The sequence below is a fragment of the Centruroides vittatus genome, unplaced genomic scaffold, assembly GCF_030686945.1.
Source record: "Centruroides vittatus isolate TY-2023 unplaced genomic scaffold, ASM3068694v2 scaffold_2520, whole genome shotgun sequence".
Taxonomy (NCBI): Eukaryota; Metazoa; Arthropoda; class Arachnida; order Scorpiones; family Buthidae; genus Centruroides; species Centruroides vittatus.
Genome location: NW_027122689.1, coordinates 1,873,876 through 1,892,900, shown reverse-complemented (window position 1 = coordinate 1,892,900; position 19,025 = coordinate 1,873,876). Strand labels below are relative to the sequence as shown.

The 19,025-nt window shown below is 32.5% G+C and overlaps 2 protein-coding genes across 2 annotated transcripts; one reads left to right on the top strand and one right to left on the bottom strand.

The window, feature by feature from the left end:
* The first annotated feature begins 2,024 nt into the window (after nt 1-2,024).
* Nucleotides 2,025-4,184, top strand: LOC136987530 (serine/threonine-protein phosphatase 6 regulatory ankyrin repeat subunit C-like). Its single transcript, XM_067285273.1, has one exon. It carries the CDS (start codon nt 2,345-2,347, stop codon nt 3,230-3,232), a length of 888 nt encoding a protein of 295 aa, XP_067141374.1. The 5' UTR covers nt 2,025-2,344; the 3' UTR covers nt 3,233-4,184.
* A 4,249-nt stretch (nt 4,185-8,433) lies between these two features.
* Nucleotides 8,434-18,045, bottom strand: LOC136987535 (transmembrane protein 237-like). The gene is made up of 4 exons (XM_067285282.1): nt 17,478-18,045; nt 11,753-12,059; nt 10,297-10,477; nt 8,434-8,637 (listed from the first exon to the last, which is right to left on the bottom strand). The coding sequence occupies exons 1-4, from the start codon at nt 17,977-17,979 to the stop codon at nt 8,446-8,448; spliced, it is 1,182 nt and encodes a 393-aa protein (XP_067141383.1). The 5' UTR covers nt 17,980-18,045; the 3' UTR covers nt 8,434-8,445.
* Between the last annotated feature and the right edge of the window lie 980 nt (nt 18,046-19,025).

Sequence of the window (19,025 nt, the reverse complement as noted above, 5' to 3'; positions counted from 1 at the left end):
GTAGATTGCTTGGTGCAATTACATTTTTATGATGGATTTTTTGGAAATTAATTTGAAGTTATTTTTAAAAATTTGCTTTCAAAACCTTTTTTAAAGCATTAAATCATTCACCGATACCTTCTTTGAGTGTATTTTTTGGAAGATTTGCGTGCTTCATGCGGGTCTTTACATTTCTAAAAACACGTCAAAAATTCAGTTAAAATACATAAATATATGCTACCAGTACCATCTTATAAGTAAATACAGACAAATATACCAGTGTTTTTTTTTACAAGAAGTCTTCTAAAAACACCATTAAACCTCTAAAGAGGCCTCTTTTTTGACAACAACCCACCAAGTTGTATAATTATTTTAACATGGAGAGCTGCCGAGAATGATAATGAACTTAAATGATTATCAATCTAAATTCAAAAAAAAATCTCAAAAAAAACCTCTTTGACATTCAGGACAGAAGTCAAAATACCTGAAAGCCCTTTGTGTAAATCACACAATGGTGGCATCTGTTCCTTCCTTCCCACGTGCGCTAATGCAAGTTATGAATTTTTCTGTGGGTTTTTAAAAAAATTAATAAATTTGAGGTTTACTGAACTCAAAAAAGTGTTTTTTTTCGGAGGTAGAAGTCTAAAAAATACCACAAAAGCTGATCAAAAGTTAATTGATTCTTAATGTTTGACTACTTGTCTTAGTGATTATCTAAAAACATGCATTTTTTAGGTAATAAATAATTTTTAAATGATTAAAAAATCAATTTTTATGTGGAAACGATGGTAAAATGCGCTTTTAATGAAAGCAACTTTAAGAAAAGCTGCATTTAAATTCATTTTTCGAAAAAAAATTAGCTAAAAATGAGTTTTTTGAGTAATTTCCCCCATTATTTTGCTCCCAAAACTGAAAATTTTTTATAAAATAAAATAAAATAATTGATTTTTTAAAAAATGAAAAACTTCAACCTCCATTTTTGCATTTTATATTTCTTTTTAGCGAATTTATAAATATTCAAAAAAGACAAAAAATCGAATAATTGGATTTAAAAAATTCAAGTGGAAAAATTCAAAATTTATAATTAAGGGTCGAAGAAGCGCCTCACCCAGGTTTTAACCTTTAACAAGCCTCACGTTGGAATGTTGTCCTTTGCTATCCTCCATCCTTTCAAATCCTAAAATGATTTCTTGGAATTACTAATTACCGGAAAATCAACATGTCTGACAATTTTATGTTCCTCGAAAAAATAAAATTAATTTAATTTAAATGGAAGCCAATTTTCTGCAGAAAATGGGCCATTTTCGCCCAATTTTTAGAGAAATTTAACTGAAAATGGGGTGCATTTTCTGTAGGAATATTTGCGTGTATAAATGAGGAATTGTCCTACAGAAAATGGGAGGTTTGCGTGCGGTTTTCTGCATGTAAATGAAGTGCAATTTTTGAGGAATTCTGCATAAAAGTCAGGGAGTTGCGTGTAAATTTTTTGGAGGAATTTGTGCATAAAAACGGGTGCATTTTCTGTAAAAATACGGCGAATTTATATGCAATTTTTAGAGAAATTTATGCATGTAAATTCGATGCATTTCCTATTGAAATTTTCTAGGTTGCGTGCTATTTTTTAGATGGATTCATACATAAAAATGAGGCAATTTCCTGTAAAAAAACAGCAAATTTGCATGCGATTTTAGAAGAATATATACATAAAAATGGCTTTGTTTCCTGTGAAAATGTCGACAGTTTTTGGAGGAAATACACAGAAACAAAACTAATTTCCTTTAAAAACACGCATTTTTTAAACCAAAAACATCCTTCGTAACACTACAAATCGCCCTGTTCACCTGTAGAAAATTAAGTAATTTACGTAACGCTTGACATAACAGATACGAAACACTTAAAAATTTCCGATTAAAAGGCGAATTTTCGTAACATCATCTCCGTTACGTCACACAAAGTACAGTAACTCGTCTATCGGGGGGGACAGAAATCGGAAAATTTCCAAGTATATAACTCACGTTTCGTAACATTTTACTAACCACACCACATCAATCAACGTTGAAGTTACTCGGTTAAACGTCGCACGTAACCACCCCACCGATCGACTCAAAAAAAAAAAGAGAAATTTTACGACTATAAGAGGGGGGTTGACGAGCGAGTAGTATATAAAAAACAGGAGGAATTATACCAGTTTGGTTACGCTAAAACCTCTCTTTAACTGATAAACAGGGGGGTTGAGCTGGCTGATTGTTTATCGTTCGTCCAGTCACACAAGCAACACACGAGAGGAAGTGGGCGAGTTTTGCTTCCTTAACGTCAGACTACACGAGTCGACACACGAATATTATGTGGCAAGAGGGTGTTAGAGATGTATAATAGCGTTAACAACCCCCTGTACGCTGCTGTCGGCGATAACAACGTAGAAGAAGTGTGCAGATTGTTGGACAGGGGTGAAGATCCCAACGTCATCTCTTGGGAGAACAATGGAAGGCCCCTCATCATCGAAGCTGTTATAGGGGGTGATGCGGGTATAGTTAAGGTGCTGATAGATGCAGGAGTCGATATCAATGCACGCAACGTTCAAGGTGAGACTGCGTTACATCTAGTGTGCCAAGCGCGTTACTTTAACGTGGATATCATCCATTTATTACTGGATAGTGGGCAAGCCGACCTGAACGTTCAAGAGAATCTCAGTGGTAACACCCCTTTGCACATCTTCATCAAGACGTTCAGCAGTAACGGTTGTAACGACGTTACGGTTGGTATATTCAAGAGGATGGTAGACGGTACTAACATCAATATACACAACCACAGAGGCGAGACGTTGTTACACAGAATGGTGACAAGTATACGCGACTGTGGGGAACTTATGGAGTTGTTTCTGAACAAGGGTGTAGATCTGAACGTTGTTAACGAGAGAGGCGAAACTCCTTTAGTCTGTGCCATCGATAAAGGTTACGACTCGACGGCCATCTTTCTAATTAAGTGTGGTACAGACACGAAAATCTGTGATCGTTACGGACAGACGGCTTTGCATCACGCGGCGCAACGTAACAGATCCGAGGTGGTGGCTCATTTGTTAGAAGTGGGTTGCCCGGTTAATGGGCTAGATGTTAATGGTGATACTGCCCTTTATCTTGCTGCAAGTAAGGGTAACACGGAAGTTGTGAAGCTTCTACTTGCGCATCCTTTGGTGGACGAGAAGATTCTCAATGTGCCAACCATCTTCAGTTTTGACGAGTGTACTTCTTTGTAATGCTTTTTTGTATGTTTAAAGGCCTCAGACTTTAAGTTTAGAAGGGCATAAACTTGTTCTTTATAACAGGTTCTCTATACTTAGATCTTAGGGATTTAACTGCTTTAAAATGAAGTGTAGAAGGACTCGAACTTCTCCAGTTGCTTAAAAATAGCTTTTTAGTATGCTTATATCGACGTTTTAAGCCCTTCTAACCACTAAGAAACCTTTATAAAGAAATAGATGAGTTTCTCTATGACAGGTTTCTCTACATTTGGAAGGTCTTAGGGCTTTAACTGCCTTACAATGAAGGACTTAAACTTCTCTAATTGCTTATAAATAAAGTTTCTAAGCTTTTCTAAATTCACAAAAACCTGTGTAAAGAAACTAGATGAGTTTCTTATTAACAGTTCTTATTATTTCTATGTTTAGAAAGACTTATACTTCTTTAACTTGCTTGTGATTTCTATATGTTTAGAAGGGTTAAAGTTAGAGATGTCTCTGTATATTTAGAAAAATTTAAGCTTCTTTAGAATTCTAACAATAGATTTCTGAATGCTTGTTTCTTTTAAACACATAGAGTTATCTAACCTCCTTAAAATAGGTGTAGAAGGGCTTAAACTTCTGTAGCTTCCTTGCAAGTAATTTTGAAATGTATTTTAGAAGTATTTGAGGGGATTTTTAAAATATTTATAACACAAAGAAAGCGGTTCAACTTATACAGAATTTAACTTGTGTAAATGAAGTGTCTATGTTCATCTAGAAAATATTAAGGAAAATCTCAATCCAACTGTAAGATCGGATAAAGTTTTGGTTATTAATCTAATCTGTATAATAATTTAAATGTTTTTTAATTTGTTGGTTAAATCTTAATGCCAAATTTTCTAGTGCATTCTTACAATAGAAGACTGTCGTGGTTATAACTAATGTACGAATATTTTTAACAATAATAAAAAACATTCATTTTTTTAAATTTATGTTCTCTATTATTTCAGAAAATATCTTATCCTCAATTTAAAAATTATAACATTGACACCGTTCAATCACAAAGATTCCTAAATGTGAAACAGTGCACATAGGAATGTGTAGAAAGCTTGGAGATAAACCACTATACACATCAAAAATCATTACTATGTACCTAAATAGTACATTTGATATGTTAAAATCCTTCTAAACAAAGAAATTATGTGTAATGTTTTGATAACACAAGGCAGTGCAAGTTCTCGGTAGCAAAGCATTTAGATCAATGACCCGTCGATTCCCAAAGACACGGGGCAACTCGCGACAGGCGACGGGACGGGCAACTTATTCTCAAAACAGTTAATCCGACACAAAGCCGAGAATGCCACATAAAACGGGTCGCATCTTTATTTAAATTCACGTAAGAGAAGTTCAACTACCAAATTCCCTTCTCCGGAGTAGAATTTTGTAAATGGCATGCCATAGATGGGTGCAAAGATGATGCAGAATGATTTTATAAAACATATTTTAATCAAGTGATGGATAAATTTAAAGATATTCATTTAATTTATATTTATAAATATTTTAAACGTTACGTCTGAATGTTAAACCCAAACATTCAGACAAATAAATGTCAAAATGGTTTAAAGTTCTCCATTAGATTAATCTATTGATAGTTCAAGTTTTCATTTTTTCTCACTTGTATAAGAGTAAAAAACTAAAACTAAATAATATTTTAGTTTATTTTATTTTTTAAATAATAAAAATGGGATTTAGATTTTCTTGGTCACAATTATGCAACCCTAGGTAACAAATGCATTAGAATTCAATAAATGTTTGAGCTTACAAATAGGCAAATGAAAATAATGCTTTGAGAAAATCTGCTGTGCAAGCAGCAGAGTTTGTTACATTTACAGATTTTATTATAATTAATATGTTATTATTATATGTATCATTATTAATGCATTACATTGATGCTATATTTACTTTTCATCTACATATTACAATACAATAAATGCATGCTTTGGAGCATATTGCAATGCTCTAAAAGCATTATAGATGTTGTAGCTATTGCAGAGAGATAAAATATGTAAAATATTAAAATAGAGATGTGGTTTCAAGTTCTAAACAGGATCATAGTGTAAACCAAGATAGTTAATTCAGAGCATAATTTTAATCAGGCTGAACTATTAATTGGGGGAGATAAATTTTTATTAAAAATAGAAATAAATATAATTAAAGGAATTAAAAATATCAATTAATTACAATAAACAACTTCTGTTTATTTATCGACTCCCTAGATAAATTGTTTGATCCCTCAGGTTAGGAATCCTCAATTTAAACTACCAAGAATCTAGAAATTCATTTATACGATTGGTGTAAGTATGGGCAGTTCCACGTAGCTTAGCCGACGGCCACTCGCTACCGAAACGCAGCTCGGGAATCCTTCGACGCCGTACGCCGGACTTCCGAGGTATATTTTGGATTAACTTTGTAAATCTCTTCTACCTTTCGTATACTAACGGAGACTGGGCCTTACTACTGCACGTCACAACAGCCCATTCGAGATTTGCGAAACACGGTAACACAAAATATAAACCTCTAGTACATCCACCCGCAGAAATAGAGAAAACCGAAACATTTGACAAAAGACGAGCATTTAGAACTCACCCAAAACTAAAATGCATCATTTCCATTTGGATCGTGGCATCATTGGGCAAATATAGTCTTTACGCAGTAGGGTTTATATTTTGGATACAAACTTCTGTTTATAAAGAAAAAGATTTAACTATCGGAGATATCGAGGACCGAATCCAAATTTTGGGAGACAGAATCGGAATCTTTCGATTCAAACTGTGCAAAAATAAAAATGCTTCACTATGACACTTTTTCATTTATTTAAACAATAATCTTCCAGGAACGAGGTATTTATCCCGATAATTTAACCAAAAATAAAAAAATAAGTATGTAAAAATTATAAACTATGTGAGTAAGAAGAATTAATTTTCTGGACACCATAAAATACACTAAACTGTATATGGAATGCGTGTTAAAATGTAAGGAACGTTGTTAGAATATATGTTAAAAATTTGCATTTGCAACAATTTATTACAGATTTATTTTATCAAAAGTTTATTTTAAAAAATTAATACAAATTGACATAAAGTTATAATTTTTAAAACAATAATTTTGACATCACGAGAGAGTGGTGCGTACAAAATATCATTTTGCATCACTTCAAAAGAATTTCATTCTGCAAATATTAATTTATGCATTATAAAAATAAAGCTTTGGAAGTTATTTTCAATTATTTACCTTCACCAAAAGTGTGTAAAAATTTTTCGTGAATTTATGCGATAAGTCGGCTAGACGATCGTTAACTGCATACGATATTTATGCTACAAAAATGATTTGACAAACGAGTTTAACTCGCAAAGACTTTTCAAACGTGCTCATTAACACTTATAAAAATTTTCCTTAATTAAATAATTTATTTATAATTATGATTTAACAGTGTAAAGTTTAGACAAAAGTTTTTGATGAAGTCATTTAATGTTCAAATTTACTTGCTTGAGAAACATTGCGCAATACTATAGTTATGCATACTTATTAGTATATATGTAAGCAGAAGCATAAACAATGAGAAATTTATAGTCAACAACGAAATTTTTATATTTTTAATGTTACAATTATTTAAAAGAATTTTGATTATTTTATATAAATAGATGAATAAACTGTTTCCAAAATTTTGAAAATTATCTTAATTAAATACTCTTTGGATAAAATTCCATTAACATTTCCCCTTTTTAATTGTTCCACTAATAAAAGCAGTTCAGACTGTGTATATATGTCATAAAACATTCCTAAATTTTGTCTGTTTTACTTTAATATGATTCTTATTTTCACTCACTTTTATTATCGATTTTAAACAATAACCATTCATATTTGTTCCAAAGTCGTCGTCAAATACTAAAATGTTTTTGAAACTTGTCTTCCGCCGTAAAATATCCATTACGCTTTAAATTTATTTAATTTTGTTTCTTTATGTTGCTGGCAAGGCCGACGAGAGACTGGGAAAACTGTAACGGTAGCCAAGAGTCCCGGCCAAAATCTGCGTAATAAAATTTTATTTATAAAGTCTAGAAAACCAATCTATGTAATTTCAATGCATAAATGGGGGAAAATATAATAAACCAAACAGCATTATGTCAGAAGAATAGAGGGTGTTCGAGCCTCGGAGGCTGCGATTACTCTCCACGGTCCCGCCCAACGGCTCCCGTTGACCTAATTCTGTTATATACATTATATAATTCTGAAAAGAATTATAGATTTTATATATTTATATGATGTTTGTCAATGTATATAAGAGGTAAAATGTACAAGCCTTTAAAGTAACTGTTTATCAATAAAGAAAGTCAAATAAAGTTTGTTTTCTTTTTTAAATTCTTAAAACAGTTTGGTCATTTATTTACAATTATACAGCCGAATTTAGTGTCTTATAAATCACTTAACTGGTTCTCTCGTGCAACAATATCATTATTATTAAAAATATACTTGTGTGCAAATTGGCAGTTATTGGCTTTCGCTAATTGTGAAAAGTCAGTTGTTATCCTTCGTCACAATAATATCACGTAGCAAATTTATGATAAAATCTATTTTTCTGACTTAAACATATATCTTAATGCTGAAAAGAACTGTGTTCTATTAATTGTGCATGGTTTGAATTTACATAGATTATATTCTGAACAAAAATTTTAATTTAAAAGTTGAAAACTGCATATCAAACTGTTTAAAATGCTAAAATCTTGCAGAATGCAAAGATATTTTGTTAAAAATACCAAGTTTTAATTCCAAAGGACAGAATTTGCTTCAACAATATTCTTTTAAACAAATCTATAATCATTTTGTTTGCAAGGTGAGATGTGACTGCTAAGTTATAAAACATTTATGCAATTAAAATTTGTCACCTTGAATGAAATTTAGTTCATTTTTGGATATTTCAATGCTAAATTATTAAACTTATCCAAATATGCATTTTCATAATTAATCATTCAAATATTTGATTACAAGTAAAATATAAGTGTGATCTACAAAATGTACCACATCTTATATTCGGTTCGATATACTAAAACTTTACGTGATTTGGGAGTCTTCTTTGTAAACATCCAAAATTCATCACAGTTTTAGTTTTCTAGAAAGAGAAATACCTTTTCTATATTGCTAATATAATACTTTAACATTAATTAGTTAAAAATATTTACGTTATTTATTATCTATACCGATCCCCATTGATTTTCGGATCGAGACGTGTCGGGAATACTGTCGTCCTCTTCTCGAATTCTTTTCAGGAATTCCCCAAAGTAGTCTTTTTTGGGCAGGATGGCGACTATAATCCAACCTAGTACCGCTCCGGTACATCGAGCGGTGTTCACGTTTCTCCAGTAGACGACTTCGTCGACCATTTCCTAAAGTTATAATATTTATTTTAACATTTTGTTTTATAAAATTAATACAAAATGATTATAATAACCAAGCATTAAACTTCGGCAGTGCAAATCAAGACCGGTTTTCATAAAATCCATTTTAATGTATTTTTTACACAGGATTTATCAAAATGCAATTTTATCTAATGAATTTTGATTTACTTTGTTGAAAATATTATCAATTTTAATATATATGATATACATTTTACAACTTCAAATGATATTTTTACCTTGATATTGTTCCGTTAACACATTCTATAAAAGTAAATCCTGTACAATACTCCATAAAACTAATAAGTATCAATATTAATAAAAACAGCCAAGATGAAGATTAAATTTTTAAAAAATTTACAAAAGTAATTGAATAAACATAAAATCTTTATTTTTTGGCCACAACACCTCAGGAATAAACAATCTTATGGCAGAATTGATCTTTTGGAGACAGACATATTTAGGTGGACCCTTTAAAAAAAAGATTGACTCTGCTGTAAGACTGCTATTTATTCTCAAGATGTAATAAGGATAAAAAAATGAAGACCCTGTAGGCCTATTTCTTTCAATTACTTTTGTAAATTTTTTAAAATAGAAGGGTATCAAACATATTAAATTGTCAAGATGGATAAATCTTTAAAATAGCTTTTCAATAATTAAATTAAAAATATTGCTTTGTTATCATCATTGTCAACTTATCTCTTAATTTCAATTATCTGCTAACAATCTTTTTTTTTTGTATTCTGTCCCAACAATATGCTTTTTTAGTGTTAAAGATAACGAATAATGTATTTCAAATGAAATTTCTTCATTTAAAAATTATTTTGATATTGTAAAGATATATAAACTGAAGAATATAGAAGAAATTTGAAGAGTTTCAAATAAGAGCTATTGATTAAATCAAGTTTTAAGCATATTTTTCTTCCTTATTATAACTAAATTTGAATGATGAATCTAAATTTAGGAGTAGAAAAATATCTGTCATATTAGTCAAGGTTTGACTAACCTAATGATTGCTTCTTTGCCATTTCTTTATTATTGCAATTCTTTTCCTTAAAGATGATATTTTTTAATCCATTGTTTTGTATGTACACACAACAAATTATTATCTAAATAATAAGAAAAAGCAGTTTTTGAGGCTATGAAATAAAATTTAGAAAAATCACTGGAACATTTTCTAACCAGTTACTTTGTAGAATATTATAAACAAATTATATACCCTTCAGATACTAAAGATTGGTCTGCACTTTCTGTTAAAAATATTAAAATATTGAATCATTAATACTGCAATTATATAGTTTATATGTGATATAACAGAATGGCTACGGATGGCCGAGCGGTTAAAGTGTCGGCCTATGGCTCTAGAGTACTCCGGAACAAATCGGGCAGTTCAAAATATACTAGGAATATTTCAGAAAGTGGTCTGTCTCGTTTATGTTGGGCCCCTCGTCGTTCGGCCACCCTCACCGTGGATCTGGTCAAACCCGTAATGTATAGGATTAAAAGGCCTCTTACTATTTACAGGATGAAAAAAATAAAAAAATATATATAAATGTTAAATTGATAACATAAAGATCATTGCTGAGGGTTTAGTATTTCTCTATCATATGAAATTTTAAAAAAATAATAATAATTTCTATAAAGATTTACTTGATGACTCATGGACATCCACAAAGACGAATTCTTTTCGTAAAGAGAAATTTTGTTGTCGACGTCAATTATGCTGAGAGATAATATTAAAGTCACGGGATATATAATAACAATGACGAGCCCATTTTGACAGACGAATGATTTTTTTATCGTATTCCACCGTAGATGAAAGAGATCATATCTGAAATATAAAATAAATATTACAAAATAATGTTTTGATAATAAATAAAATGCGGATGTTTATTTGAAAAATAAATTAGCATATTTGTTGTTTATGGCTATCTTTGTTAAATTATAAATTTATCAAAATTATCCAAGAAAAATTGATTATTTAGGAAGAAAATTAACAAGTGAAAGTTTTTGCAATAAAAAATAAAGAAACACGACGTATAATTCTAAGTATGGTCATTTAGTATTGCAAAAGAAAATGAGAAATATATTAAGTTAATTAGGTTTTCGTTACTGCTTTTTTGTAGACTTTAAAGAATTAAAAGCTAGTGGCTTCCTTTCTTCAGTAACACATCACACAAGGTTGATTTATGTATTTTTTATTAAAGGAAATGTGTGATGTGTTACTGAAGAAAGAAAGCCACTAGCTTTTAATTCTTTAAAATATATTAAGTGTTTACTTTAGGCTGATGTCATATGTGAAAATTATTTTTATTTGTTTCTTTTAGATAATAAATTAATAATTTATATTTTATTTCATTCCAGTCAGTCTGAGGACCACTATGATAAAAATAGGATATTTAAGTTTTCATCTTGTGTTGGGAATTACAACTCCAATCAAATTACAGTGTCTGAAAAGTTACTGTACATTGAGAAATTTGTAATAACATTAAAATGGTATGCATGGCATTGCATGTCGGATTCATAAGTTGTATGTCCCGTATTTCCACTTTGCGGTAGATGGTGTCAACGCTTGCTCACAGATACTGGTTTTTAGAAGACTTCTTTGCCAATTGCATAAACTCCAGTAAATTCCTGCCCACTAGGCCTCTGGACCTCACTATCCAGAAACTTTTCTGGCATTTGCAATAGGAGAAAATGCAATATTGTACATAAAACTTCACTTAAACCTTTTCCACTGCACAGAAACTTTTCAGACACCTCCACCTTGTCAGATATCAGAATGATTTTTTTTTTAAATTTATATTTTAAAAAAATGTATACCGTATTTTACAGACTATAAGACGCACTTTTTTCTTCGAAAAATTGCCTTCAAAATTCAGGTGCGTCTTATAATCCGTAGCGTCTTATAGGTATTTTTTTTTAAAAAATTGCTTAAAAATTAAGGTGCGTCTTATAGTCCGTAAAATACGGTATATAATGATATATTCCAACTTAAAAATAGTTATTTAGTATGAATGTTATTTATGCTTTGTCCATTGGAATTATATTTTTGTTAAATAATTTACAATTATATTTCAAATAAAGATCATAAAGTAATACTTACCTATCAAAAGCAAATATTGTAGAAATTACCAAAAGTGAAAAAAATAAAGATTGAAAAGGTAATGTCCATCTTTTGCAATAATTAAGGTAATTGTGAATGTCTTTTTCCGGAGGATCCGACTGGTACGGAATGACACACTGCCATAGTCCTATTCCGGACAGCAGACCGCAGCACAAAGTTCCAACGATACAAAAATATTTCTGATTTTTTATGGCCACGTCCAATGCTAATTGTGAGGGAGGCGAGTACGATTTAATTTTATTCGAGTCTTCATTTTCGTCCGACTGATCTACCGATATAAATTTATCTGAAAAGTAAAAATATGTAATTATAAAACATTAAAAACGTTAACTGACAAATTATAAAATGAAAATAATTTTAAATTTACATTCACAAAATAAAGATAATTGTAAATTGATGTTTCTTGAAGTGCACAATAGTGACAGCTGGATAATGGGGGTGGGTAAGACATTGACCCACCACTCTGCAGGACCAGGATTTAAGTCCAGGTTGATATTTCAGAATTTTTCAGGGATAGTATAATCTAAGACAGTGGTTCTTAACCTTTTTATACTCACGGCCCACCAAATATTTCATAATTTTTTGTGACTCCCATTTTTTTAATAATAATTTATATTTTTCAAATTATCTATAATTGATTTTTTTTATCATTGCTTTATTTTTTTATATAATAAATGTAAATCATAACTTTATTATTTCATTATCTATTTAAATAACATTCAAACTTCACAATTAAACACGAAAACTCATTAATTTTTAACAGAAAATAAAATAAGAAACATGTCGATAAATCGATCCAAAGTCGATGCTAAAACTAAATTAAAACTAAAACGCCCACTTGTGGTAAGGATTTTGCATATCTTTTGCAAAAATATTTACATTTTCAAAGCCTACTATTTTCTTGATTATTTTTAAAATTCCAAGCATTAATAGTTTCTTAGAATAGCTTTGGAATAAAAGAAGTAAATACCACAGTGTAAGTAGCATATTTGCATTATTTCTTCTGTACTAACAAAATTGTATGTAGGAAGAAATAAAAAAAAACTAAATAGGAAAACTTTATCCTTCTTATTTCACTTTTCAATACGATATTCGGTATACATCAATTTTCTTTTATTATATTCTGAAGAAAATTTTGCATAATTTGGCGGCCCCTCGGCAATCTTCTTACGGACCCCCGGGGGGCCGTGGCCCCCCTGTTAAGAATCACTGATCTAAGATATGTCAAACCCATCATTCATCACCCAACTACCTTGTCATGGGTCTAGCCAAATTGATAGACTAATGTTTCCATTATCAACGTATATTATCAACAACAAAAATATAAATAAAAATAAATATATTTCAACAGAATTAATTGTTGCAATTCAAGATTCTATTTACAATAACACAGGTCTGCAAAAAAAAAACTTTTTCCAGCTGCATGGGATATTTTTGCTGAATTATATGTTTTAAAGATCATAGATTCTAAAAATGACTTCCGTAACATCCCATCACGTGTAGGTTTTTTGCAAAATAAAAACAAATTTTTGATAAAACTCTTATTTATTATAATGAACTAAATATATATTTTCTTACAACTAATCAAAAAATTGTTTCTGATATTTATACACAATTTTAAGTCTACTCTTTTTTCTTATGAAACCTTTTCATCTTTTCTGATGTTTCTCTGAACTCGTTTCCGATTTCCTTCCCTGGTTTCTCGATTGAGCATCCGCAGTAGTCAGTTAACATACTGACATCCCATTTTCCTTGGTAACATCTCTTAATATCATGGACATCCTGGTAAAATCTTTCACCCTGTTCTTCACTGTAGGCTCCCAAGTTATCAGAAAAATAGTCAATATGGGAGTGTAAGAAATAAACTTCTAAGCTCGTCTGGCATCCTTGAGCTTCATACGCTGCCAGCATGCGTTGTACGATGGTTTTGTAGTCAGGGTCCTTAGTATTCCCCAAAAACTTACGCACTACATTCTTGAAAGAGTCCCATGCTTCTTTTTCCTTTTCTCCCATTGTTTCCAAAAAAAGGGAATCAGATAAAAGTTTTCTTATGTCGGAACCAGTGAAAACTCCCTCTTTTAACAGACAGTTTTGGGAACTTGGAACACAGATATCTGAAACAATCCCCATCTCTTGGCAGTGATTTGACAAACTGTTTCATGAGCCGCAATTTAATATGAAGAGGGGGTAATAACACTTTTTCTCGGGGAACCAATGTCGTATTGATGACGTTTTCTCGCCGGTGGTTAAACTGTCTCGTAATGGCCAGTCAGTTTTTGTCCAGTGCAGCTGTCTCACTCTACTATCCCATAAACAACGAAAACAAGGATATTTTGTATAACCTCCCTGCTGACCCAACAACATGGTTAGTATTTTGAAATCTCCACAAACCATCCATTGATGCTCTTGATACTTGATTTTCTCAAGAATCATAGCCAAGTCAGTATAGTTTTCTCCCATATGAACTGAGTATCCCATAGGAAGAGATGCAAATACATTTCCATTATGCAGCAGGACTGCTTTAGGCTAGTTTTAGACAAATCAATGAATATGCGCCATTCTGATGAATCATATTCTATTTCAACGCACTTCATGAGCCCATGAACATCATTACAATAAACCAGATTTTCCTCTTTGGAGAAAAACTGAGTAAATTCTCTCTCTTGATGCCTGTACCATGAAAATGAGGTCCCAGACGATAGCAGGTTCTTGTTTTCTAGCCTTGATCCTAGCAATTTGGCTGCATCTTTTGAAAGACTTAAGTCTCTTACTAGGTCGTTGAGCTCACTCTGAGAAAAAAGTTGAGGTCCTTCATCAACAGAAAAATCTGAGCTAATTCGTCCAGGGAAGCTAATGTGTCTGAGTCCTTTGACTCACTCAGGATGTCGTCTAAATTAGAAGGTGGCTGTGGAGCTGATATTTCAGAACCATGAGACATTGGACAAATAGCTGAGTCATGGTTAAGGTAATATATTTTCTTTTTATTTTTGTAATAAATCCTTTAACATCTACCGAACAAAAGTAGTAGTCGGTTGTGTGATTTTTCTGTTCATGCCATATCATAGGAATGCCAAAACAAAATGAATATTTCTTACCCTTAAACCACAAATGAAGAACCTCACATCTTCTTCACACCTTATGTGGAGCCCATGCTTTGTCTTGATCTCCAAGTTTCAATTTGAAATATGCAAAATAAACTTTCTTCACAAACTCAGTTATGTTTCTTTGTTGACTTTTCATTGTGTATTCACCACAAACATAACAGAAGCTGTTGGGAGAAATTACAAAACCTCTGCAAGCCATATTCCAGAAATAAAAATACAAGCATAGTAGTGTTTGAATGCTAGATATAAACTGAGTGTGGCATTAGATGGCCAGCGAGATAATGAACTTATTTAGCTTGTTGAAACATGATCTAATCCAACAGCAGATTGTTTATATTTATTCCTAGTATCCCAGATAACATGTCAAAACATGTTCAACCTCACTAGTAATATTACTCAGTATCAATTTTTAACCTGTTTCTACACGATCATGCGACCTTCCTCCTAACGCTAAAACTACTTAACCCACCTCCCCGTACCACTACTCTCTTCAACCATTAACATTTTTTTTTTTTTTTATTGTCAAGTCCAGCTATAATTGATAGAATTAATGTGAGAAGACTTCGTTTTAAGGCCATTTTTAAAATAAAAAAAAAATACTAAATTTTGTTAACTAGGAATTTTACGCTAAATACAAAAAAAACTTGAGTGTAACAAAAAAAATTGACGAGATGGAATGTTTTTCATTTTTACCAAGTTGAAATCTATATGGAAATGTATGAAAATCCTATGTAGTTTTTTACTTGCAGACCTGTGTAATCTGAGAAACTGTTGCTAATGGATTAATAAAGATTTTGTCTGAACAGATGTTTAGTTTTGTAAATATAAGGAACAGTGAAATGAAGAGATTTATTGATAATAATATCATATTACTGTATAATCTGAAACATAGACTGGTTGCTCCATACAAAGTATTGGAGAGATGCAAATAACATGGCTGATCTCACTTTTGTCCTTTACACCCAAATTTGACTTAAAGTAAGATCAGCTTGTGGGAGTGAGGTGTAGTGAATGTTGTCAAAATGAAATGCCAACAATGATTACAATAGTCTGTAATAGATACAAATGAAGACACCTCAAGTCTGATAAAGTCATGAAATTTGTTCTTATAAATTGCATGAAATATATTTAGAAAACTGGATGGTAGATAAGTTGATAAAATTGCAGTTCTGAATGAACCTAGATGGTCAAAAAAGTCAAAGGAACTATATCTCTATATGTAACCTTTGGAGAGATATTTGCCTCCAAAGTTTTTGTAATACCTTGCTAAACACACAGTAGACTTAATAGAGCTTGCAAGTTGATTGGAAGTAGTCAATGCAATAATGTTTCTCATATTTTATGAGCTTTTAGCTATCTCTAGTAAAGTGGAAAATGGTTGATTTTTAGCATTATTTTGAGAAATAGTTCCAGATTTTTTCCCATTTTTGAGGGGCTTCAAAATTTCAGATGACTTATTTCAGAGGGACTACATATGCAAAGGGTAGACACATGAAGACCATTGGTTCCTTTGACTTTTCTATTTGTACAGGCAAGGTCTACAGCTGTGATAAGATTCTGATTGTCTTATTCAGAGTTACATTTGTAATGATAAATAACCTATGTTATAAATATTGAAAGGAAAATAATTTCTAATTGATATGCATTATACAAACATTCGTGTATTATTTTTTGTAAGATAAAAAGAATAAATTATATAAATGAATTAAAATAGCATGAACAGATAATAATGCAATATTTGGGGATACTATAGATTACCACCTATGGAATTTCGGGACTTTGAGTACATATCTGAACTGGGGGACTGAGACGAGTTCAACGATACCACACTTTTGGACCGGAGACGAAAAATAAGAAAGTTGTCATAGTTTTTAAGTTATCATACTTTTTTAATGCTTTCATGCAGACGGCACTGTAGTTGCTAGTGCTGCCATCTCGCGGTAAAGTCTGCAAACAAATTAAAAAAAAGCACTCTGAAAGGCAAGAAATTGCACGAACAGTCGAATGCCACTTCCTTTTTTTTCTTTTGTTCAAGAACTACCATGAATCAATAACTAGTGACGTTAAACAATCGGCAGGCTGCCGGCGGCTCCCCTCCTGGGAGGAGTCCGTCGGGAGCACGAACAGTCAAACGCCAGTTCTTTTTTCCTTTTGTTCAAGCATTGCGACTCCCGATTGCGATAGCGTGGTCAGCTCGTAGTACTATCTGACCGCCAGCGATAGCGAGACTGAGGAGCCATAGTCCCCGTGGTCGACGAGCGCAAGGGTGTGCAAAAAGGACTTAACTCGAACTGTAGACAATCAGTGTGCTCGTGGATCAACATCTGCCTTTGTTAAAGATTTATAGGGCCGACTTGCCGGACTGCCTGTTAAACACGCGATAGTCTTAGCGGAGAAAGCGACGCGACTCTCGATCATCGCGCGATTGCCGAAAAAAGTATGATAACTTTCTTATTTTTTGCCTCCGGCCCAAAAGTAGGGTACTGTTGAATTCGTCTCGGTCCCGAGTTCAAATATATAATCAAAGTCCTGAAATTCCATAGGTGGTAATCTATAATACACCCCCAATCTTTATATTAGTGTTTTATATTTAGACTAACTTTTATGTTCCACAAAAAGTTTTCCGACTGACTGACTCTGTCTATGTTGTGGATATTCTCCACTTAAACCTATGGATGAACTCCTTCTATCTTTCTGATTTTCTGTTGATATACTAGTCTGTTGTTCTCTGTTTTCAGGATTTTCTGTTAAATTCTCATTAGCTACTTCCTGAGATGGGCCATGTTTACTACGGCTTTTTTTACTTCTTTTTGGCTTAACAGGCAATTGTCTATTTTGATCGTCGTTTGATATTTCCTCAATACTTTTAACTTCAGAATCACCATCTTTATCCAAATCGTGAAGTCTGCCACTTATAGAAAATATATTTTGTTGAATTTCTTTATCTTCTTCTTCATTTTCTAAATTCCTTCGGTTACCTTCTACAATTTTGATTTTTTGTGATTTCTTACGTGATTTTTTTGACTTGATATTCGGAAGTGGTTCCGATTTTACGATTTTTGGCAGCGGTGATAAATTCCTCGTTAATTTTCTTTCATTCATTTTAAAATTAAATGTAATTAGATCAAATTTAAAAAATAATCCATTCGCAAACACGTGTGTAAACAAACTAACATCACAACTGCGCCCTCTAGGTTATCGTCAGAATGTGAAAATTATAGAATTTGACTCGCCAGAAAATAGCCAAAATTTACAACTTTTTTAAACATTTAACTTATAAATACAGTATTAAAACATGCTTTCGAAATTTTTCATTATTTAAGATTTTGTGATTTTCTAAAACTTAAGAAAATGAGATACACAATAAGATATACACTGAAGAACCATTACATTATGACCACCTGTTTAATATGACATAGGATCACCTTTCGCCCGCAAAACCATCAACACGCAGCGAGGTATTGACTCGAAAAGGTGCTGGTAAGTAGTCTGAGGTATCTGGTACTCGGTGCTCACAAGCTGATCCTCTAGTTCCCGAACATTGTGAGGTGGTAGTGTGGCAGCACGAATTCGGTTTTCCAGGTGAACCACAAATGTTCAATTGGATTGATATCAGGTGAATTTGGAGGCCAAGGCATGACTTGAAATTTGTTGGAATGTCCCTCGAACCGCTCCATGACGATTCGGGCCCTATGACATGGTACATTATCCTGTTGATATAGGCCGGGAACATTGTTATCGTGAACCTGGTCTGCAATAATGTTCACATAGTGTACAGCCATCAGGGATTGTTTTATGGGGATGATGGGTCCTAATGTGTCCCATAAAAACATCGCCCACACCATAATGCCGCCTCCACCGGCTTGTATCTGTCCAACTGTGCATCCGGCTGCCATGGTCTCCTTTGGAAATCAGCGTATCCGCACTCGACCGATAACGTGATGGACCAGAAAACGTGACCATCGGACCAGACGACTTTTTCATTCCTCTAAGGTCCAATTGCGAAGCTCCCTGGCCCATTGCAGGCGCTGTTGTCGATGACATGCTATAAGCACGGGTACTCGGCTGGGCGTCGGCTATGCAGGCCAATTTGCAGAAGGCTACGCTACACTGTGTGCTGAGACACATTGTCTTGGTCACCACTGTTG